At 49.4% G+C, this 21718-nt stretch overlaps 1 protein-coding gene across 2 annotated transcripts; it reads right to left on the bottom strand.

Moving 5' to 3' along the window:
- Positions 1 to 618: 618 nt before the first annotated feature.
- On the bottom strand, positions 619 to 20261 carry PTPRN (protein tyrosine phosphatase receptor type N). 2 transcript variants are annotated; one of them, XM_081262024.1, is made up of 23 exons: positions 20137 to 20261; positions 18657 to 18707; positions 18331 to 18444; positions 14019 to 14115; positions 12796 to 13054; positions 12356 to 12710; positions 11827 to 11961; positions 11213 to 11247; positions 10279 to 10553; positions 9997 to 10083; positions 9576 to 9655; positions 9299 to 9363; positions 7604 to 7822; positions 6963 to 7163; positions 6716 to 6863; positions 6486 to 6559; positions 6179 to 6256; positions 5950 to 6069; positions 4772 to 4938; positions 2329 to 2382; positions 1660 to 1724; positions 1373 to 1446; positions 619 to 1144 (listed from the first exon to the last, which is right to left on the bottom strand). In XM_081262024.1, exons 1-23 carry the CDS (start codon positions 20249 to 20251, stop codon positions 1073 to 1075), a joined length of 2940 nt encoding a protein of 979 aa, XP_081118150.1. In that variant the 5' UTR covers positions 20252 to 20261; the 3' UTR covers positions 619 to 1072. The 2 variants fall into 2 exon arrangements, with proteins under 2 accessions (XP_081118150.1, XP_081118151.1); XM_081262025.1 differs by lacking the exon at positions 9997 to 10083.
- Between the last annotated feature and the right edge of the window lie 1457 nt (positions 20262 to 21718).

The raw sequence follows: 21718 nt of genomic DNA on the forward strand, positions 1-21718 counted from the left end.
GTAGAGAGGTCTTCCTGGCACCACTGTCAGAGTTTGCTATAGAGTGACCTCCACAGGGCTTAACCTCAGTCCTGTACCATATGAAAGTTATTCCCCAGGACAAAGTGCACAAAACAGCTGCCCAGACTTGAGAGGGAAGGCAGCAGGGAGATCAAGCTGCTGGGTCTGGTCCTAACTCTACCACTTACAAGGATGTACCACCTGGACCAGGGCCATGCTGCAGCCTCTTCATCTTCGAAAGAGGCTAATCCTGGGTGGTGGCTTGTGAAGATCAAGTTAATAAACGTGAGACACCTTGGAGACTGCCAGCCACCTAGAAACAGGGTAAACAAGGACTGCCTGGTGGTTATGTACGCCTAACACACCACTGATCAGACGGAGGGAAGCGAGCCTCCAGGCTGCAGTGTCCCATCCTCTAAGGAGAGATGGAAAGGGCTCAGCTGGGACCAGGGCTGAGGCTGGTCTGGAAGCAGAGCAGACAGAAACACGAAGGAGTCAGGGTTGCAGATGCACAGACAACACTAACTTTATTCACATTGATACAAAAGTAGATTTTTCTAGAAATGCTCTCTTGTGCCAGAGGGAGAGAGGTTGACTGGCACATGGTGGGAGGGCAGAGAGAGGAGGCCTGGGGGCAGGGAGGAGAGTCCCCTTGTGGGGTTCAAGGTGGCAGGCCAACAGCAGCAGGGCTGGGAAAGCTGGTGCACCCCACCCCGCTCTGTCCACACAGCAGGCCAGGGAAATACACGGAGGTGTCGGGAGCATCCAGAACCACAAAGAGGGGCCAGGGAATTCAGGCAGGAGAAGGCTCTGGGTAGGCTTGCTGCCCACGGCCTCTCCTCTCCTCCTGGCCACTGCCAGCTCCCCCAGAAGCTACCCCAACTCCGGCATGTGTGAGGCTGGACAGGCCTGCCCTTCCCACTTCTCCTCCCTTGCACACTGCTCTTGGAAGGGCTGGGTGGGCCCAGAGGGACCAAGGTGGTGGGCTGGGGTGAGGAGTAGATATACAGATAGATGCTCACACAGGCAGAAGGAACTGAGGCTGGGCTGCCCACTAGGGGGCGTGGGTGTCTCACTGGGGTAGGGCCTTGAGGATGGCGTTCACCTCCTCTGCCACAGCTGTCAGGGCAAATTCAAACTGGTCCTGAGGAAGGGCAATGACAGGAGAGTCATGGGGAGACCTGGTCTATGTTTTTGCCCTGGGGTTTTCCACAGATGGGGGTACTGGGCAGGTTTCTTGGGAGGAGGAGAGCCTCCTAGGGAAGTCCAGAGGTAGAAGGGAGAAGCAGGCTGCTGCTGCTGTCCCCAGGGTGGCTGACATGGCTGCTAGGGAAGGGTGGCAGCTAGAGTCAGGGCAGGAAGGCACAGTCACCTTAGAGCGGACAAGGCCAGGTCGCTGGTCACGGACATGTTCCAGGGTGGCAGCAATGTCAATCTCCTTTACTCCTGGAAAAAGGGTAGAACACCGGGCTGCAGGGGTGTCCAGAGGAGGCTAGGGCAAAGAAATCCCGGGGCATCCAGAGGTGGGGGGTGGCATGGAGGATGGGGCAAAGCCTGGAAGCCTGACAGACTGCTCCTCCATGAGCTCCCAGGCACCTGGTGCTGGGGAGCCTCAAGCCACCGCCCTAGAGCTTCGAGCACTGTGGGGATGGTCCTTACCTTTTGCCATGCGGTTCAGTACCATGTCAATGAGGATGTAGGTGCCAGTCCTCCCTGCACCATCACTGAAACAGGAGGAATTGTTGACAGGCTTAGCAGAGGGGCCCAGCAGAATGGGGGAGAGGGGTAGAGGAGGCCTGGAAGTTTGGGTTGGAGACAACACTGGTTGATCCATTAAGGTGGGCCCGGGGAGGGCGCTAGTGAGCCACGGATAAGAGAAAGGTCATAGTGCCTGGGCCCTGGGCTTGGGCCAAGAGAGGGGAGCCTGTGAACTGTGGGGTATCCCTGGGCACTGGAACAACCCAAAAGGAGAGCCATGGGTCAGTCCTGTGGAGGAGACACCAGCGGGTGGGGGGAACAGCCCTCCCTAACCAGGGGCCAGGCTTTTGTTTGGCCAACTTTCTGTGGAAAGGGTCACAGAGAGTCTCTGTCACATTCTTTTTTCCCCCCTTCAACCATGGCTCATGGGCCACTAAACAACAAGACTAAAAACAGGCTATGCCAGATTTAGTCTGTGGACTAGAGTGTGCCAGTCTTAAGGGGACAGGCCGGCAATGTGCATGGGAGATGTACAGAGGGAGCAAGGCCAAAGAAGGATGGGAATCAGGAAGACTCCAGCCCGGGGACTCTCCAAGCCTGGGCTGCCCTGTACTTTTTGTCCCCACCAACCTGCAATGCACGATGATGGGGCAGGAGCGGCCCCGGTAGCACTTGTTCACCTTCCTGCAATGAGAAATGGCTGTGAGCGCCACTGGGCACCAGCAGTGAGGAAGGGAGCCCAGAACACACCTGTTGGCCTTATCGTCTGCCTCCTCCCACCCCACCCCATGGCCAGGGCAGTGGGAAGAGGGTTGGAGAAAGAAGTCAGGGCTGGAGGCAAAGAATCAAGAACTTGTGTGGGTGGCACTGGGGTTGACTTGTCACTTAAGAGCTAGTGCCCAAGCTATGTTCCTGGATTTAACCTCTTTGAACCTCAAATTTCTTACCTGTAAAGTGGGGGATATAATAATAGTAATCTTTTCCTTAAGGTTCTTATGACAATCACAAGAAATCTATGTAAAGGACTAAGTGCAAGATATGGCACACAGTGGGTGCTCAATAAATGATAGCTACTAATCATGACAACACACAATAACATTAATAGCTGCCTCTGCCAGAATCCAAGGGGTGACTTCAAGGGCATTATTCTGCTCATCCTCTACAAACACCCAGACCACGCCCCTCCTCATTCAGACTCCTAATAGTCATCACCAGCAGTGACGTCAGGTCACACTGGGCACACACTTCCTCTGGCCAAGGGAGGAAAACCACTCATCTCTGAACACTGGGTTGTCGCATGTCTCCCTGAATCAACCTCACCTCTGCCTGGGCATTCTATGTCTCGGTTATATTCAGACTTAGGGTCCACTTGGACTTTGGATGCTTCTCTCTACCCTTGACCACAGTTCAGCAAAGAGCAGGGGTTTCTCCCTCCCTCAGTGGCCTTATCTAACCTTCCATCATCCCTTATAACCTTCCATCTTTGAGAGTCACTGGCAGACTCCTAATACCCCCAGGATAGGGAGGAACTTCTTAGGGGTCAGATTGTTTCAGGAGGAACTTGGGACTTAGTGATCCTCCAGCTAAGGGACCAGAGGACTTTGAATGGTTTTACAGGAGTCCACGTGGCTTTCTAGCATACTGGTGGGTGCATCAGAAGGCTGGGGTTGAATGGGGGTCACAATGATGGTTTTCAGCTGGTTCATAATAATGATCATAAATAGTATCTGGAATTAACTGAGTCCTTGCTATGTACAACTAGATTTTACATGTTTGATCCTATTAAATCTTGTAACAGTCCCCTAAAGTATGTGTCATCAGCCTCATTTCACAGGTAAGAGAACAGAGGGAGGCCAAGAAACTTGCCCAGGGTTACTTTCTAGGACTTCCTTTATTAATTTGCCTTCCCTCTGGTGGGCCTTCACCAAAATGATTAATTTGTTCTGGATGTCTCATTCCAACTGAATTTGCATAATTCTAGCCTAGCTTACAAACCTTTAGCTTATATATGCAGCCCTAAAACAGATCGATGTAAGGTCCTATCAGGATTTTTAATTTTTTTGGCAGTGCTGGGATGCAACCCAGAGCCTCACACATGCTATGCAAGCACTCCACAGCTGAGCTACACCCTCAGCCTGATCAGGATTTTTAAAGGTCAAAAATGGAAATAGCTCCAACACTCTGGCATTGCTTTTTAGATATGCTCCCATCCAGGGACTCTAGTTGTCCTCATGTTCAAAAAGTATACCCAGGTCCCCACCCTAACTCTGATTCTCTGCCCAGAGACCCAGGCCAGCCTGGCAAGAGACTGGCAACACACAATAACTGCAGGGCAGAGAGGCCCTGCTTCCCAGCCACCTGCCTGGCTGGGGAAGGGCAGGGGACGCTGGAGTTCTGGCCTGATCTTGGTTCCAGTGTCACAATAGGTTGAGTCCCTCAGCTTCTCTCCCTCTCCCCCATTCTGGGGATTGAACCCAGGACCTCACACATGCTAAGGCAAGTGCTCTACCACCGAACTACAACCCCAGCCCTCCTCAGTTAGCTTCTGCCCCTGCTCCAAGGAGTTCCCAAGACAGACACCCTACTGCCCTCCCTCTGACAGTCTCAGTCCTTTCTGTACTCTTGCCCTTGGCTTTCAGCTGCTTTTCGGCTCCCCTTGTAACTATGCATCTAGAGTGAGAATACTAGCTGCAGATCACAGAATCGATAGTGGCCACGAGGGAGGGATGGAAAGAAGGAAGGTGGGAGAAATTTGCAGGGTGGCAGGGCAGGAAGCAAAGCCCAGTGGAGGAGCGGAGACAGGGAGGGCAGCTACAAACAACGTTTGCCCTTTTGCAGGGAAGCTGGGAAATTAGGAGGCAGCCACAGAGAGGCAGGGAGAAAGAGAGGGTGGGAGAAGCACACAGCTGGCCAGACTGAGACCAGTCACGGGCTGGGGATGGCTTTGGGCGAGAGGGTGGTGGGCGGGAGGCAGGGGTCAAGGGCCGAGGCTCCAAATTAGACCTGGGGCTCCAGGAGGAGCTGGATGGCCAAGGGGACACGAGGGAGTCCAGCCCCTCGTCGAGCTTTTCACCTGCGGAAGTCCAGCAGCGGCCGGGTGGAGGCCGGAGTGCCCTCTGCCGGCCAGCTGAGGAAGTGGAACTGCGTGAGCGTCCGCGTCTCCTGGGTCTGCACGTTCTTCAGGTAGAAGCTTCGCACCAGGAAGTCTTCGCACCAGATGTGCTCCGACACCAGGTTCACCTGCCCGGGACCGCGGGACCTGAGCGCCGCAGGAACGCTCCCGCCTCCAGGCTGTGCACGCATCCCTCGCACCCCGGGCCTCGGGGGTCTCCACCTCGCTCCAGAAATTCTTCAGGCAATGTACCACTCCACACCGCCCCACCTGTCCCAGCTGTCCTCAAGAACCCTGGCAGCCTATGTCGTTTATCTACTGCTCAGGACAACTGGTGACTTTTCCATCCAGAACAACTATTACTGTGAGCTTCCAGAGGTTGGAGCCTCTCCTTGCTCCTTCTCACAGGTCTTCCAAAGTGTGCTAGTCGATCACAAACCTTGATGAAATTTCATAATATTTCTATTCAATTTTTTCCTTTACCCATGAGCAGGACCGACAAAAGGCTTATAAAGAACAAAGACTATAGAGTACTCATTGATAATGAAAAAAGTACTATCCGGGATTATCTGGCCATGAGAAACTTCTATTGTGTTCTTAAGATCCCTTGTCTTACAGGGGATCACTGTCTCCCATTTGTCTGGAATCTCTGCTGCCTTCCCCTGCTTTGTCTCTGTCTCCTCCCCCCATACCTATCTATCTTCTCATCCAATGAGAACACATTTTTTTTTCTATTTTACATAAGCAACATGTGTGACTGGTGATATTTCTTTCTTTGCTTTGGCCATTGGGAAACTCAGAGCTCAGTTAGGCTCAATTAAAGTAGGTCTTATTCTCTGATTTTGGGTATACTTATTTTCTCTGTCTCACATAATCATGGCTCTTAGCTTCTTATCTCAGTTTCAGTGGTTTTATTTCTATACTTTTATTCTAAGTCCCTATAAACACTTTTTTGACCCTAGACAGGACATACAGGCAGATATATATGTATATGTAGGTATGTGTATGCATATATATATAATGTACATATATGTGTCTATGCACATATATTCATATAAATACATGAATGACTAGGCAGGCCATCATTCATCTGCCCCCCTCCACTCTTGTCTTCTCCTTGGTGTGGGGACCCTGCTGACCTCATATACGTGATACAGAGAGGAGCCTTCATCTGGCCAGTAGCGGTCACACTGCTTGACACCATCCTCCACCAGTGGAGTCAGCATGACGATGACAGTGCAGCCACTCTCCCATACCATCTGTGGACAGAGACCCAGATAAACTGCACTCTAACCTCCCACTGTAACCTGACTGGCCCTTACTGACCACAAAGTCCCCTGGTCCCTAGAGGTCATTCCAAGAGCCCACCTGCCAGAAGTCAGCGATGGTATGGGACAGCGGACCCTGTGTAGCTATGTAGGCTGGCATCCGCGGGTCATGTTCAATCTGAGGGCAGGAAGATACATCAAGAGCCAGAATGGGCACTGCTACTATGGAGAGGCTTGGTCAAAGAGACCAGGCCAGGGAAGACAGAGAAGCCCTTATTTCCATACTAAAATATCAGCCCCACAATTCCAGGGACTTGGGTGAGGTAGGAGGTGACCACAGAGAATGAAGTCAAGAAAGGCAGGACACAAATGGGGCAGAGGAGGAGGATGGAGTCAGGGCCACTCACAATGGGGCTGGCGTTGATGTAATCACTTCGAGAAGGGCTGCTTTCCACCTTCAGCTTGATGCGGGCATGATCATCTGCACAGACCCGACATCCCACCCCAGATGACCCTCTGGTCACTGGGGTCCTGGCACCTCTGCCACTCAGCCTAAGCCAGGAGCCCAGCGCTTTCCTCACAGCCCTTCAGAGGTCCCAGCAGAGAGCGGGGGCCAGGCTAGTCAGGGCTCACTTACAGGGCAGGAAGTCTGGATGGCGGTTCTTCTTGATGTTGCCCTCTCCCTGGGCAGTGGCACAGGTGTTCGGCTCTGCTTGGTAGGCACACAGAGCTTGCCACTCCTTGGCCAGGCGGTCCCGGTTCCGCAGGTGGTCCTCCATGTACGCCTGCAGGGGCACCACAGCGAGGCTCTGGCCTACACCGCCAGTCCTAATTCTCCCACCATCCTGTTCCCTCCCCTTTCAGGACCCAAGCCCTGTCCTGACCAGAATCATGTGTCCCGTGGAGATGTCCATGTTGGCCTGGGCAGGCTCCTCGCACCAGGATGGTGTGCTGCTGTGGGAGCTGGGGCTGGCCTGAGCCGCATCACTGAACTGGGAGGACACACTGCTCACCCTCGAAGGCTCTGGTGGACCCTCTGCCCGGTTGAACAGGGACTTTGTGGCCATGTGCTGGCGACATAGGTCCTGCAGAGGAAGAAGAATCAGGTGAGGCCTACGGGTCCTCTGAAGCCTTTCAACAGGGGCCTAGGTTCAAGTCTAGGTCTCTAGGCACACCCTTGAACCCAACTCCTCTGAGGTAGAATCTTCTACCCTGGCCCTCATCCTTGTCAGAGTTTTCTGCTTGCGTGTGGCTTATAACAACCTCAGATATTACAGGGTGAAATCCTAGACCCTCAGAATCATAGCATTGGAATGAATTTCTGGAAATATCTGCTCCATGTGGGAATTCCCATTCATTCAGAAATTCCCTCACAACACCTGCTGGACCCTCTTCAGTCTCTGCCTGGACATTCCTAGGGATGACAACTCGCTCGCCATTGCACTCCCACCTTCACTCCAAGCAAGACCCAGACTCCTCAGCCCCTTGCTCTTCCTCCCCTTGACAACCTTCTGGGATTTCACACCTGGTACTCAAAAGTAGTGTCACCATGGGCTCCCTCAGGCCCCAGGGCTGCCAGGCGCTCCTTGTCCCGCTGTCTCGAGTGCTGGCGCATACACAGAGCCACTGCCAAAGCCACTAGTAGCCCAGCAACACCTGCCAGGGCCACCAGAGTAAGCAGCACTGAGCGCATGGGAGAGGTGCTGTGGGCTGGTCGGGGAAGGACTGCGGCTGCCTCCTCCCTCTGTAGGAACAAAGCCAGAATCAGGAAGGGAGGAAGTGGTGTGTGTTGGGGGGTGGACTTAGGTGCTGCTTGTCACCCATGCCCCTGTCCTGATCCTTGCTAGGACATTTCCTGGGGCAAAGCTGTGAGGTCAGAATGGCTCAGATACTCCTTCTCAATCCCCATCAGACAACTCAAGTGCCAGAGACACTGGGGGTGACTTCCTTCAGAAAGATTTCCATATAAAGACAGAAAGAAGTGGGGAAGGAACTAGCAGAACGGAATACTGGAGTGTGAGGCATAAGTATTAGATGTTGACTAGAAACATATTTTGAGTATTGTGTTTCTTCTGTGCCAAGTTTCCCCTTAGAATTGAGAGACTTTGTTGCAGGAGACCAAGGGCATCTCAGTTCTTCCAAGCATAGGCCTTTCTTTAAAAGGCTGGTCCCACTGCAAAATGGTGCAGCCAATTTGGAAAGCAGTATGGAGATTTCTTGGAAAGCTGGGAATGGAACCACCATTTGACCCAGCTATTCCCCTTCTCGGTCTATTCCCTAATGACCTAACAAGAGCATGCTACAGGGACACTGCTATATCGATGTTCATAGCAGCGCAATTCACGATAGCAAGATTGTGGAACTAACCTAGAAGCCCTTCAATAGATGAATGGATTAAAAAAATGTGGCATTTATACACAATGGAGTATTACTCTGCAATAAGAAATGACAAAATCATAGAATTTGGAGGGAAATGGATGGCATTAGAGCAGATTATGCTAAGTGAAGCTAGCCAATCCTTAAAAAACAAATGTCAAATGTCTTCTTTGATATAAGGGGAGTAACCAAGGACAGGGTAGAGACGAAGAGCTGGAGAAGAAGATTAACATTAAACAGGGATGATAGGCGGGAGGGAAAGGGAGAGTTAAGGGAAATTGCATGGAATTGGAAGGTGAGCCTCAGGGTTATACACAATTACATATAAGAGGAAAGGAGGAGTAGGAGAAAAATTATATAAGTGGAAGAAACGATTTATAGTAGAGGGGATGGAGAGAGAGAAGGGGAGGGGAGGGGAGGGGAGGGGAGGGGGGACAGTGGAGAATGGGATAGACAGCAGAATACATCAGTCACTAGGAAGGCAATTTGTAAATCAATGGAAATGTAACTGATGTGACACAGCAATCTGTATACGGGGTAAAAATGGGAGTTCATAACCCACTTGAATCAATCTGTGAAATATGGTATATTAAGAACTATGTAATGTTTTGAACAACCAACAATAAAATAATTAAAAAAAAAAAAACAAAGGCTGGTCCCACAGGGAGGAGGAGCCACTGGGGCCATCTGCTGGCCATAAAAGGAAATGCATGGGGAGGGGCTGGTTGGCAAAGGTGGGGTGGGGGGCTGGCCAGCCAGATAAATGAGGTTTCTGCTCAGTTGTACTATCAAAGTTTGCCTCCATCTCTTGTGGACAACGTCAGCCCCCTGGGATAGTGCCTACCTGTCCCACTCCTGTCTGTAATATCTGGAGCCCTGTCTGTTCTTCCAGTTCAGACTTCACCAGCCCTGCAGAGAGGACACAGGTCAGGCTCTCTTCAGTCCTATATGGTCTCCATCCCATGTCAAACTATGCCAGGTGGCAGGTAGGGCCTAGATGGCATGTGGGCCGGGGATATTTAAAGGAAGCATCAGCCCCGGGCCTGGATATTAGGACTGGGTCGAGGGTCAAGCCTGGGCTTGAGGTTGTGGTTGTATTGAGGTTGTGAGGTTGTATTTACCAGCTTGCTGGGTCACATCCGCCAAAGACAGGTTCTGTTCATTGTGCCGGATGCGGAAGGTGAGGGCCGGTCCCACCACACTGCCAAGTAGGTGCTATGTTACTGCCTCACCTACCCTAGACACCAGGTTCTAACAGAGAGGCCAACTCTGGCTCTCTCCCCATTAAAGGATGGGGCTGGAGCAGGTCAGGGATGCCCCCACAGTGGTGTCTGATGACAGGCAGATAATGAATGGAACCAGCAGCAAGGATAGGTGTGGCTGTACCTTCAGTACAGCTGGGAGCATCTCTGACCCCAGAACTTGTCTTCCTTTCCTCCCCTGAGTCTGACCCCAGAACTTGTCTTCCTTTCCTCCAGCCACTGTAGGGCTCAAGCTGTCTTCCAGACCCCTGCCACTGCCCCATTAAGATAGCTGCCCCACCTGATGTTGATGAAGCTGCCTGAGGACATGTGCACATGCTCAGCCAGGATCTCCAGCAGCTTCACTCCTGCAGCCAGGCTCAGGGGTCTGGAGGCGGGTAGCAGGCAGAGGAAGGAAAGTGGGGATATTCTCAGTCACTTTCTTAAAACAAGCCACCTCCAGGGATGCAGAGCTGCTACCACCTCCCTGTCTTTCACATTTGGATTTCTGCTTTTGCTTCCCGCCATATGGGCCAGCCCAACCCCAAGGGACTGAAAGGTTTCTCTGAGCTGGAGCCCTTACTTCTGGTCAGTGACGATGTAGCCATACTCTTCTGCTGATGGCCGAGCTAAAGGTTGTCCCACCACTGTGGGCTGGATTTGGCCCAATGAACTTTTCTTCTCCAGCAGGACAGGTGTAGCGGGGAGACTCACAGCTTTGGGGGACTCAGAGGAGGCAGGGCTCAGCAGCTGCTGGTCTTTATTGGAGATAGGGCTGGCAGTGGGGTACCCAGGCAGGGAGGGGGTGGGGGGTGGAGGTTCTGCTCTGTCTCCACCCTGCACCTGCTCCTCCATTGTCTGTTAGAAGAGAGAATGAAGGTGTGGACTACCTACAGTGGAGGGGTTTGTGGGAGGGGGGCCACACCCTGGACTCTTGAGCTTTCCACAGTGGAACTTAAGCCAGGGCCTGGTGCAGCGCTGGGTATAGATAGTGCATCCAGAAATGTGAGCCAAGTGGATGAAGGAATGAATAAAAGATTGAATGAGTAAACATGATTTGTAATTATCCATGGGATGGAGTTGGAGGAGTGGGAGGAACTTCTGAGCCAGAAAAGCTGGGGTGAGGTTAAAAGATGAACAGCAGGCAATGTTTTTAAGACTTTTTGTTCAGCTACAATATCTTGGAAGTCTGACACCTAAAATGGAGAGAAGCAGAGCTCCTCCAGCTACAGATGGTCAGAGCCTGCCTTCTCTCAACTCTTCTCTTGCTGCAGGAATCCCCAGAGAATAGTCTGAAAGGATTTTAGTGAAAGAGGAATGAATCAAGAATTCTGGTTTCTAATTTCAGCTCTGCCAACAGCTTGATATAAAACTACAGACAATGACTTGAGCTCTCTGGGCCCAAGATGAGGGACTGGAGGATACAGATTCTAAGTCCTGATTCTGAGATTTAGGTTTCAGCAAGGGAGTGTACTGCCATGGGACATTTACAGGTCAGGGAGGTGCTGGGAACTTACTTTCTTGACATCAGCTCCAACATTTACAATCCCTCCTGTAGAGATAGGAAAAACAAGAGTCTGGGGAAAAGGGCCAAGAACAACATTTATACAACAACACAGGTGGGAGAAGGGGCTGGAGCCCCTGAGCCTGTTCTATCTGCCTTGATCTTGTTTTAGTGACCAAGACTCTATTGATGGCCTCATTCCTCTTTGGTTCGGCCTTATAAGGCACTGCTTTCTTAACTTCTCCTTTCATCATTGGCCATATCTCTCTAAGCTATTCTTTGTTCAGTTCTCCCTCTACCCATCAATTTTTGGCCTCTACTCACAGGCCACGCACTCCTCGTGTCCTCAGCAGCATTGACCCACCCTTCTTCATGTCTCCCCCAGTCCCCCTGCCCATATCTTCTTTTCCATTACTTCCATCCTTTAGTCTTTTCTTGATCAAACTCCTCATTTCATCACCCTACCACTTGCTCCCTGCTGTTTGCTGGAAATTACTCTGTGTCTGAAAAAAATCTCTCTTCCCCTGACCTTGACTCTGACTCTTTCCCTTTGGGCTTCTCCCTGTGGTCTTGACAGGTGGGGCTAGAAGCCTCCTTGGATTTGGGAGTCGCTGCTTGGACACTCACCTGGATTTCTTCCTGTGGCCTTGGGAAGCAGCTGCAGCAGGGTCGAGAGCGTGGAAAGCTGCTCAGGGGTCAGTTGACGCAGCTCCACTCCATAGCCCGCCAGGACAGTGGCCAGTCTCTGCAGGGCTATATCCGCTGGGGGCCAGACACAGAGCTTAGGGCAGATGATGGAATGAACTGACTGGGAGGGTGGACTAGCACATTTAAGTGATTCTTCTTAAATAATAAGACACTGATACTATCCCCTTCCCAGCCCTTGTACACACTTTGGGGAAAAGAACTCTCTGGAGCCAATACCAAACTCTAGGCCCTCTATGGGCATTTCAGTTCTTCATATGAAGAATAATATCCAGTTCGCACCCCACAGTACTCCCATCTATGCTAGTGCCTACATGGATCACCTTGTCAGTAGACACTAGTTAAATGTATGGATGACACTTCAACAGATGCATGGGTAGTCAGGAAGGCACCCCATGGTTCTCCCAAAGCAGCTTCCTTGGTCAGGGAGGTGGATGCTGAGGTCTGTTACCTGGCTGCACTGCTGGGGAAGGAGGCTTCTCCCCACGATCCACTCGTCCTTCCTGCTCATACCCCTCTGAAGAGTCTTCTGCCCGACTGCTGCCCCCTTGCTCTGGTAGCCTTGGTGTCCTAGCCCTGTTGGGTACTGGCAAATCCTGGGCCAAGTAAAGCAACGCTGAATCCTGGAAAAGCTGAGCAGGTGAGGGCCCAGGAAGGTCCCCATAGGAGTGACCAGAATGGGCCCCAAACATGCCCTTGGATGCAGTTCTGCTGAAGAGGGGAGGAGCTTCGGCCTTGGGTAGGGGGCCAACACTGACCATTCCTGATGAGCTCTCTGGGCTCCGGGAGCCATCTCGGGAGCCAAACTGTGGAAATTCAGAGATACCAGTAAGGGGAAAAGTTAGAACCGAGGGATGGAAGGTACGGAAAGGGCCAGAGTCAAGGGCTCACCTGGTGGAACAGGTAGGGCTGCAACAAGGTAGGTTCATAACTCAGGGCAGGGTGGGGAGCCTGCGGGGGCAGCAGAAGATGCTCCAAGAGAGGAGGCAGCAACTCAGCCTGCAGAGGGGACAGTGGGGAGCCTGCCCCAGCTCCACCCCCACCCATGGGAGGTCGAGGAAGCCCCTGGGCAGCAGGGGAAGAACCAGTGGGGGTGCCCTGTGAAAGCAGCTCCCCAGCAGGACCAGGTCTCCTGGGCACCAAGCCAGATCTGGGGAGGAAAGCAAAGTGTGTGTGTGATGGTTTATGCAGCAAGGGGATAGAGAGCTTACGAGGAAGAGATGGGGGCAGGGGGTCAGACAGGTCAAGTAAGCCTGACCTCTTAAGAAATGAGGTGACCTCAGGGGACAGGAGATGCACCAGAAGGACTTGGGGAAGGTCAGAGAGACAAGCCTGGGTTGAGGTATCTGCCTCCTTGGTAAGCATGCCTAGGTCCCCAAACAGAGCTGCTGGGGCCAGGGAAGCATATGGCTAGGATTGGAGGAGGGCAGAATGGGAGCAGGAAAAGCAGCTTGGAGCCTCTAAAGATGAACTGTGGCTGCAGTGTGCCTAGTTGTCCTTGTGTGCTGGTTTTATGTTCAAACATTCAAGACTGCCCTGTCACCCCCACCCCTGCCGCATGCTTTCTTCTGAGCTCAGTGAACCTCATTGCTCTTCTTCCGCTTTGCTGGGTCTGGACACTGCCTTAGAGGTCCTAGCCATGGAAAAATGGTGATATCTCCTGCCATAAACAATTCCACATAGTGATGAAACTGAATGTTAAGTGACTTCAACAAAATTCTAATCTGCCTAAGATGACTCTTTTATGATTCTTATAAAATATCAAATAATGACTTTTTTGGTGGTACCAGGGATAGAAAGCAAGGGCACTCTATTGCTGAACTACAACCCCAGCCCTTCTAATTTTTTTTTTTTTTTTGAGTCAGGGTCTAAAACTTTCAAATAATGTTTTTGAGTGTATTTTTAATACTTTTTTTTTTTTATCCCCAGGGTGCACCCAGCTCCTACTGGGCATGTGAGCATGTCAGAGAGTGACCATTCCTGAATCTCTTTTATCTGTGTTTCAGTCTGATGACCTTGGTACCCTCTTCTTCCCTTCCCCTCCCTTCTCACCATCAAGAAGACCACACACCACCAGCCTCAATACACTAAGGTTGCTGAGAAAGGCTGCCTACCTGTCCCTTGGCCGGGGCTCTGGGGGGCGAAGCCTGGGGATGCGCTCCATTTCCTGGGAGATCACATACTGTGTGAGGTCATCATGCCAAGATAATCCTGTTGGGCAATGATAGGTGAGAGTGGGTGAGGAGTCACAAAAAGCACAGTCACAAAAAGCACAACCCCTACACTGCAGTGCATTGAGTTTGGCAGAGCAGAGAGGCAGTGGAGGAGGCTGGAGACCCACAGGGTGATATGAGCTGCTTTTTCTCACCCTCCGGTCCAGCTTTTGCAGTCAGACTGCTTGGGTTTGAATCTGCCTCTGCCACTGAGAAATTCAGTGATTTTGGGAAGTTTGCTGAGCCTCAATTATCTCAATTCTCTCCTCCATAAGATGGGCATTTATATCACCTAAGATATATATATATATATATATATATATTATATATATAATATATATATTATATATATATTATATATATATAATATATATATATATATATTTTAGTTGTTGATGGACCTTTATTTTATTTATTTGTATGTGGTGCTGAGAATTGAACCCAGTGCATGCTAGGCAAGCACATTACCCCTGAGCCACCATCCTGGCCCTCTCCTAAGATTTTTGTATTAACTAAAATAACATATATTAAATAGAATAGTGCCTGTCACATAATGAACTTTCAACAACGCTATTATTATAGCTATTATTATTATTTTCCTGAACCTCAGTTTCCATATGGGAATATCACATAGCTCACAATGTGATTGTGAAGATCAAGTGTGACCATGGAAATGAAAGTGCTTAGAAAACTCTAAATCAGTGGACACTTGCTTTAAACCTCTACATCCTCTCCTCATCAGGGTTGGCATCATTATCATTCTCATATTTGTTATAATCATCATCTTACCTTGAAGCAGATCTTCTGTTTGACCCTTTAACCCCATGAAACTCTGCTCTTAGGAAAGACCAGCCACCCATTCTTAAAGAAAAATCTCCCACTCTCTACCCTAATTTTTTCTTCCATGTTCTGGGTTTATAATCTATGGTGCTCTTGACAAATATTCTGGGATCTACCAACATCTCTATCTGCCTTCTTGCCTTTTAATATTTGATTAACTACCTGTGCTCCTATTTAAACTTAATTCCTCCACTTGAGCACTAGATTCTATTCCCTCTTACCTACTCCAGAACACCCTCCCTGAAATTCTCCCCTATTTCCTACTTTATCCTCTTCTCCATTTTCTACTGAATTGTTGCCATCAGCATAAAAACATGATGCAATATTTTTCCATCTTAAAAAACTACTATTTGGCATCACATTTCCCTTCAGTTATGATCCCATTTCTTTGTAGCAAGATTCCTTGAAAGACTTATCTACAACACTCTATCCAATTTCTTTCCTCCCATTCCCTCTCAATCTACTCTATTCAGGATTTTATTTAATTTTTAATTTTTTTAGTTTTTTTTAGTTGTAGATGAACACAATACCTTTATTTTATTTATTTATTTATTTATTTATATGTGGTGCTGGGCCTCGAACCCAGTGCCTCACGTGTGCAAGGCAAGCGCTCTACCACTAAGCCCCAGCCCCAGCCCCTCTATTCAGGATTTTACTACTACTTGCCAAAGCTGCTCTCATCAAGGTCAGCAGTGAATTATGCTTATCTAAATCCAATGGCCAGTTCCCAGATCTCATTTTTCTTAACCTGTCATCATCATTTGACAATGTTGATCTCTCCCTCTTTGGTAGATTTTCACTTGGCATCTGGGACATTGAACACTCCTCCTACCTCACTGGCTTCCGATTCTAAGTTTCTTCTTCTCCTTCTTCTCCTCCTCCTCCCCTTTCACCTTCTTCCTCCTCCTTCTTTCTTAACCTAAATAAGCTCAGCTTCAAAGTCTCTTTCCTTCTGTGGCTGAGTCTGGGTCACAGTACCCCCTAAACTTACATGTTGGACTCTAACAGTTAACAAAGTCTGCCTGGTAACTGGCCATCCACCTAGGTCCTAACAGATTCCAGATGATACAGCCCTCTGAGTCTGAGGACTGGACCTGCAGAGCCATACACACAGAGCAGTTGACTTGGAGAATGTATTTTTGGCCTTAAAGTCCTGGCAAACTCTTCCTTCTCCTTACAGTCTGTTCAAAATTTACATATATTCAAAAATGTACACTGCAGCTTTCTAATTTGCCATTTATATTTGCACTAGAATATCAAATGTTTTTTTTTTAAAGAGAGAGTGAGAGAGAGAGAGAGAGAGAGAATTTTTAATATTTTATTTTTTTAGTTCTCGGCGGACACAACATCTTTGTTGGTATGTGGTGCTGAGGATCGAACCCGGGCCGCACGCATGCCAGGCGAGCGCGCTACTGCTTGAGCCACATCCCCAGCCCTCAAATGTTTTATGTTTAATCAAAATGTGTCATACATTTAAACTATGAATGGGAACATTGAGACTACTCCCTCCTTCCATCTTCCCTCTCCCTTCAGAATTCGGGCCTTGTATTATGGGACACTTCATAATGTAATTCAGGGAAAAGGTTATTAGAATTCTCCAGGGCTTGCCAGGTGCAGTGCCTGCCTGTAATTCCAGTGGCTCGGGAGGCTGAGGCAGGAGGATCTTGAGTTCAAAGCCAGCCTCAGCAAAAATGAGGCACTAAGCAACTCTCTAAATAAAATACAAAATAGGGGGGCTGGGGCTGTAGCTCAGTGGTAGAGCACCTGCCTCACACATGTGAGGCACTGGGTTCAATCCTCAGACCACATAAAAATAAATAAATAAAGATATTTAAAAAATACAAAACATGGCTGGGGATGTGGTTCAGTCACAGAGTACCCCTGAGTTCAATCCCTGTACACTCCACTCTCACACACACAAAAAGAATTCTCCAGGGCTTGATCCTTAGTCTTCTTCTTTATATATACTCAATCCTTTGGTTAAGCCATCTACCTTATAGATATATTTGCCATCTCTATGCCAAAGAATCCCAAATTTATAACTCTATTCTGGTCCTCTCTCTCAAAATCCTATCTCACAGGTTTGAATTCCATCCTACCTGCACAGACATGTTAAACTCAACATATCAAAAACTAAACATCCCCCAACTTCACCCAAAGTTTTTTTTGTGTGTGTGTGTGCAATTTCCCCCATCATAGTTAATGACATCTCCACTGATTCAGTTGTCTGGGCAATACAATGTGGATGTCATTTCTGACTTCTCTTTTTACAGCCATATCTAATATTTCATCATCGCCCTAGTCCAAACTACACTCATCTCTTACCCAAGTTATTATGGCAGCTTTCACTGGACTTCCTGCTTCAAACCTTGATTCTCTCTACATTCTGTGTATTCTCAACACAGCAGCAAGAATAATTCTTTTAAAATAGAAGTTAGATCATGCACAACTGTGCTAAAACCCTGCAATGGTTTCCTCTTGTACTCAGAGTGGAGCCAATGCCATACATTCCCTTGAGTCCCTACAATGACTACATTCCTTCCCCCATTACTTACCCAAATGTGACTTTTATTTTTCCTTTCTGTCACTTTTCTATCAGTTGCAGTGGCATCCATGGTGTTCCTAAAATTTGTTCCTGCCTTAGGGCTTTTGACCTAGCTGTTTGGTCTGCCTGAAACACTCTTTCCTTGAATAACCTCCTGGCAAACTCTCCCTTCTTCTTACAGTCTGTTCAAAATTTAAATATATTCAAAAATGTATAGTGCAGCTTTCTAATTCACCATTTCAGGTCCCTTTATTCTGCTGTAATGTTCTATGGCACTTTCTAGCCTACCCTAATATCCATTTATTACCTTCTAGCATACTACTTATTTTCTAACTAATATAGTGTTTCTTCCCCTTATCTTCCAAACATAAACCCCAATAGACAGAGATCTTTGTTTTATTCCCTGTTACATCCCCAACATCTAGAACTATGCCCTCATCCTGCCCCCCCTCACATAGTAAATACTCAATAGATACGAGCTGAATGAATGAATTGAATGAGTGGGGTGTTCTCTTGCCTAAGGACCTTAGAATCTGTGGAGAACACTCAGACAGTCCCAGTGAGTAAAACTGGACCTAAAGAGACAGATGCTGGCTTCTTCCAGTGCTTTTAGAATCCAGAGTTCAGACGTGAACAGCCAGTCTTTAGGATTTTATCACATCCTTTTCTTGTCCCCTTCTCCAGCAAGATCTAGGAAGGTGAGTTTCCAGAAGTTGGCATGACAAGAATATTTCAGAAAGAGAAGTCTTTGGGTCAGGTGGTCCCTTACTTCCCCACTCATATCTAACCAAGCTTGAATCTCTCTCCTCCAGTGCATCCAGATTTTACCTTGAGACATGAGCTGTCGGAGCACACCTTGTAAGCGTTGGAGAACTGGGGAGGTGACTTGCAAAAGGGGCCGTGCCTGCCCCACTCCCACCTGGCACTGTCCAAACAAGCCATCTAAGAGGACAAAAGTGGTATCAGAAATCTTGAACAAGAGACCTATCAAAGTCCAGGTTGCCAATGAACAGCACTTTCTCCACCTTCTCTCTTGTTCCTTAAGGTCAGGGCTCCTTATCCCAAGACTGTCCCCTCTCCTCCCTTCTGGGACTCCCACTTGTTTTTTGTTGTACCTCTCTGTCTTGTAAGTCCTATGCCTGGGTCTTACTCACCCTGAATACATACTTCGAGGTGAGAGCAGAGTCTACGATCAAATAAACAGCCTGTAGAGGGACAGGTAAGCAGAAGCTCAGACACCCCCACACAGAATGGTAGGATGGATGGAAAGGCAGGGAAACAGGAAAACCAGACGGGGCCCATTCTTTCATTCTAAGAAAGCCTTTAATCTGGGAGGAGAGTAGGGAAGAGGCCTAGAATCCTGAAGAGAAGAAAGCATGAGATCCGGCTCTGGATTTTAAAGTCCGAATCCTTAAGAGCCTCCAGTCACTTTACTGAGAGTTGAGAAGCAGCAGCCTTTCTGCTTTAGGCTGCTTGAGCACAGACAGGAAAGCAACTTGCTCAAGGCAAGGGCGGGGGCGGGGACAGTCGTGTTAGAGGATCTTGTTGTTTTCATAAAATTACTATGGGAGAGTTTTTGGCCAAATCCAGAAGGAAAATTTACTTCCCCAAATCTTCGAAAGCCTCCTAAGCTTAATATTAAGCCTGGAACTCAGACGAGGCGGAAAGTCTAATACACCTCCCCCGCGTGGGGGGAGAGGGTCAGGGTGTTCCTGGCAAGCGGTTCCAGACCCGTGCCGCTGCGCTGTCCGTGGTGCTGAAGCCTGGAGCCGCGAAGGGCTTGTCAGGAGGGAATTGCGGGAGAGGGAGGGGTTGAGGGGAGAGGAGTCTCCAGAGGACCTGACCCCTCCGCTCCATCTTGTTAACCCACAGCGTCACAGGAAGAACCCCTGCGGGTTGGTCTCCAAGCCCGGGTGGGGAAAGAGGGCGCCAGATGGTGAGGCTGCGCCCCTTCCCCCATGCGCCACCTTCCCACCCCCACCCCCGGCCCGTGAGTCAGCGCTGACAGCCTCTGTCCGCACAGATGTGAGTCAGCACCAGGCCTGGCTGTGGGGAGGGGTACAGAGAACGACCCTCCCCTCTTCATCCTCTTCTGCTCCCTCTCCCAGCTGGCCCCTCTTATAGGAGATTAGATCTCAGCAACCGGTCTCTCTAGACTTAAAGAGAAATCCAGACCTTTTCCCCAGCCCAATCCTCTAGGGGTTGCCTAAGGGCCCCAGCTCTTATCGCCCAGAGATCACCGTTACCTCTCCCTCTTCCTACCTCCCTGCCCCCCCCCCATTTTTCACCACGGGTCACCACCTCCCTGGTGCCTCGGCAAGACCTGCTCCCGAGGTCCTGTAGCCCGTCTAAGCCCCTCTACCCCCATGCACGTCCATTTCTCCTCCTGAACCAGCAATTTTCTCCTGAGCCCACTTCTCTTAGGTCCCGCCCGCATATTCCCAGCCCCACCTCCAGGCCTACGCCCCTTTCGTCCCTCTCATCGTCCTCGTCGCGCTGTGCCTCCTCCACCCCATCCCATACACATATTCTACCCGGGCTTCTTACCTTCACGACACTTTCCCTCACCCCACCCCCGCACCGAGTTTTGCTCCCAGCCCCATATTGCCCCCACCCCCCAAGTTTCCTCCTGACCGTGGGCACTAATGGCGCTGCAGCCTCCCGGGTGGCTGCTCAGCAGCAGGAGGCAGATGAGCAGCCGGAGGCCACCGGATCCCCCGGGACCCCCAGGCCGCCGCGGGCGCCGCATCCTTCTAGGCTCCAAGCGCTCGATCCCCCGCCAGAGTCGCAGCGACGCTGGCGGGAGCCTTCCAGCGGAGCCAAGGCGGGGCCTGCCACTTCCCACCCACCTCCAAGGCGGGGTCTACTTGCCCCTCTCAAGGCAACTCGGCCAACCGCAGGCGGGTGGTGACGACATCTCCACCCCCGGCTCTTACGCTTATTTGCGTCATACGTGACGTAAGAGCCCTGTCTTAGCGGGGTACCTAAGCAACCTTCACCTCCTCCACCAAATAGTAGGAGCCACACTAGAATTCCCACTTGGCTTATCCCCTTTTGACCTAACTATGCTCCTCTTCAAGGACCACATCCACCTCTCTCTTTTGCGCCCAAGATTGGCGAAATGGGTTACTCATAGTTCCGTGGGGGCCAGGGAAGCTACGTGGGTCTGGGAATATAAATCCTAAAACAAGGAGCATAAAAGTGAATAGAAAGAAACTCTTACGTGTGTCTTCATTAATAGTTCTGGCGTCATTCTTAAGGCCAGGGATGGTTAGGCGTTCGTGCTTGGATTCCAATTCCAATGGTGCCACCTACTAGGGGTATAACCTTGGGCAAGTTGTTTATCTGTCTGTGCTCAAGCAGCGTAAATCAGAGAGGCTAATACTAGTAAGTAATTCACAATGTGACGGTGAGAATTATATGAATTAAATTCATGTGGATCACTGGGAACAGGGACTGGACGAGCACGTACTGAACACAACATATTATCTTTTTTTTCTCTCCTTACAATGCTTACAAGGTATTTATTGTCTTTTGAACTTTTTCCTTTGTTTTAAAACATTTATTTACTTTTAATTGATAAATAGTAATTGAACATATTTATGGACTACAGTGTGACATTTCAATACATGTACACAGCGGTTAATGATCATACCTATCCCTTAAACATTTTTTATACCTTGATTTTATTTATTTAGTTTCATGTGGTGCTGGGAATCGAACCCAGTGCCCCCCCCACGTGCAAGCACTCTACCACTGAGCCACAACCCCAGCTCACCTTAAACATTTATTATTTCCTTGTATTAGGAACATTCAGAATCCTCTCTTAGTTTACTTTGAAATAGTTAATTAGTTTGTCAACCGTAGTCATCTTTCTGTGCTACAGAGCATCAGAAGTTATTCTCCTATCTATCTGCACCCTTGTAGGTAGTAATTTTTGTTATTAGTGTTGACTCTCTGACTCTTCCATCTGGAGCCTATCAACAATTTTATGGTTAGTATGGCAAAGTGTATCTCATATCAGCTCACCTCTCTTCCCCCTGACTACCCTACCTAGACCTCTGTGCTCACTCATGGTGGATTTTGCAGTAATCATCCCACTGGTCTTTTGCTTCCATTCTTATCTCCCAATAAGCTATGGAGTGAGCTTTCTAGGGTTCAAATTTGATCATTTTACTGTCTTGCTTTCTAGTAAAATATGAGAAAGAGAGAGAGA

The sequence above is a fragment of the Spermophilus citellus genome (assembly GCF_964194105.1).
Source record: "Spermophilus citellus genome assembly, chromosome: 11".
NCBI lineage: Eukaryota > Metazoa > Chordata > Mammalia > Rodentia > Sciuridae > Spermophilus > Spermophilus citellus.

What these genes read in the sequence shown, in the direction of transcription:
- PTPRN (XM_081262024.1), bottom strand. Translation starts at nt 20,251, where the DNA reads ATGCGGCGCCCGCGGCGGCCTGGGGGTCCCGGGGGATCCGGTGGCCTC. An exon ending in TTCCCCAGCAGTGCAGCCAG is followed by an intron (nt 11,962 to 12,355) that starts GTAACAGACCTC and finishes TCTGGCCCCCAG; the next exon opens with CGGATATAGCCCTGCAGAGA. An exon ending in TTGGAGCTGATGTCAAGAAA is followed by an intron (nt 10,554 to 11,212) that starts GTAAGTTCCCAG and finishes CTCTTCTAACAG; the next exon opens with ACAATGGAGGAGCAGGTGCA.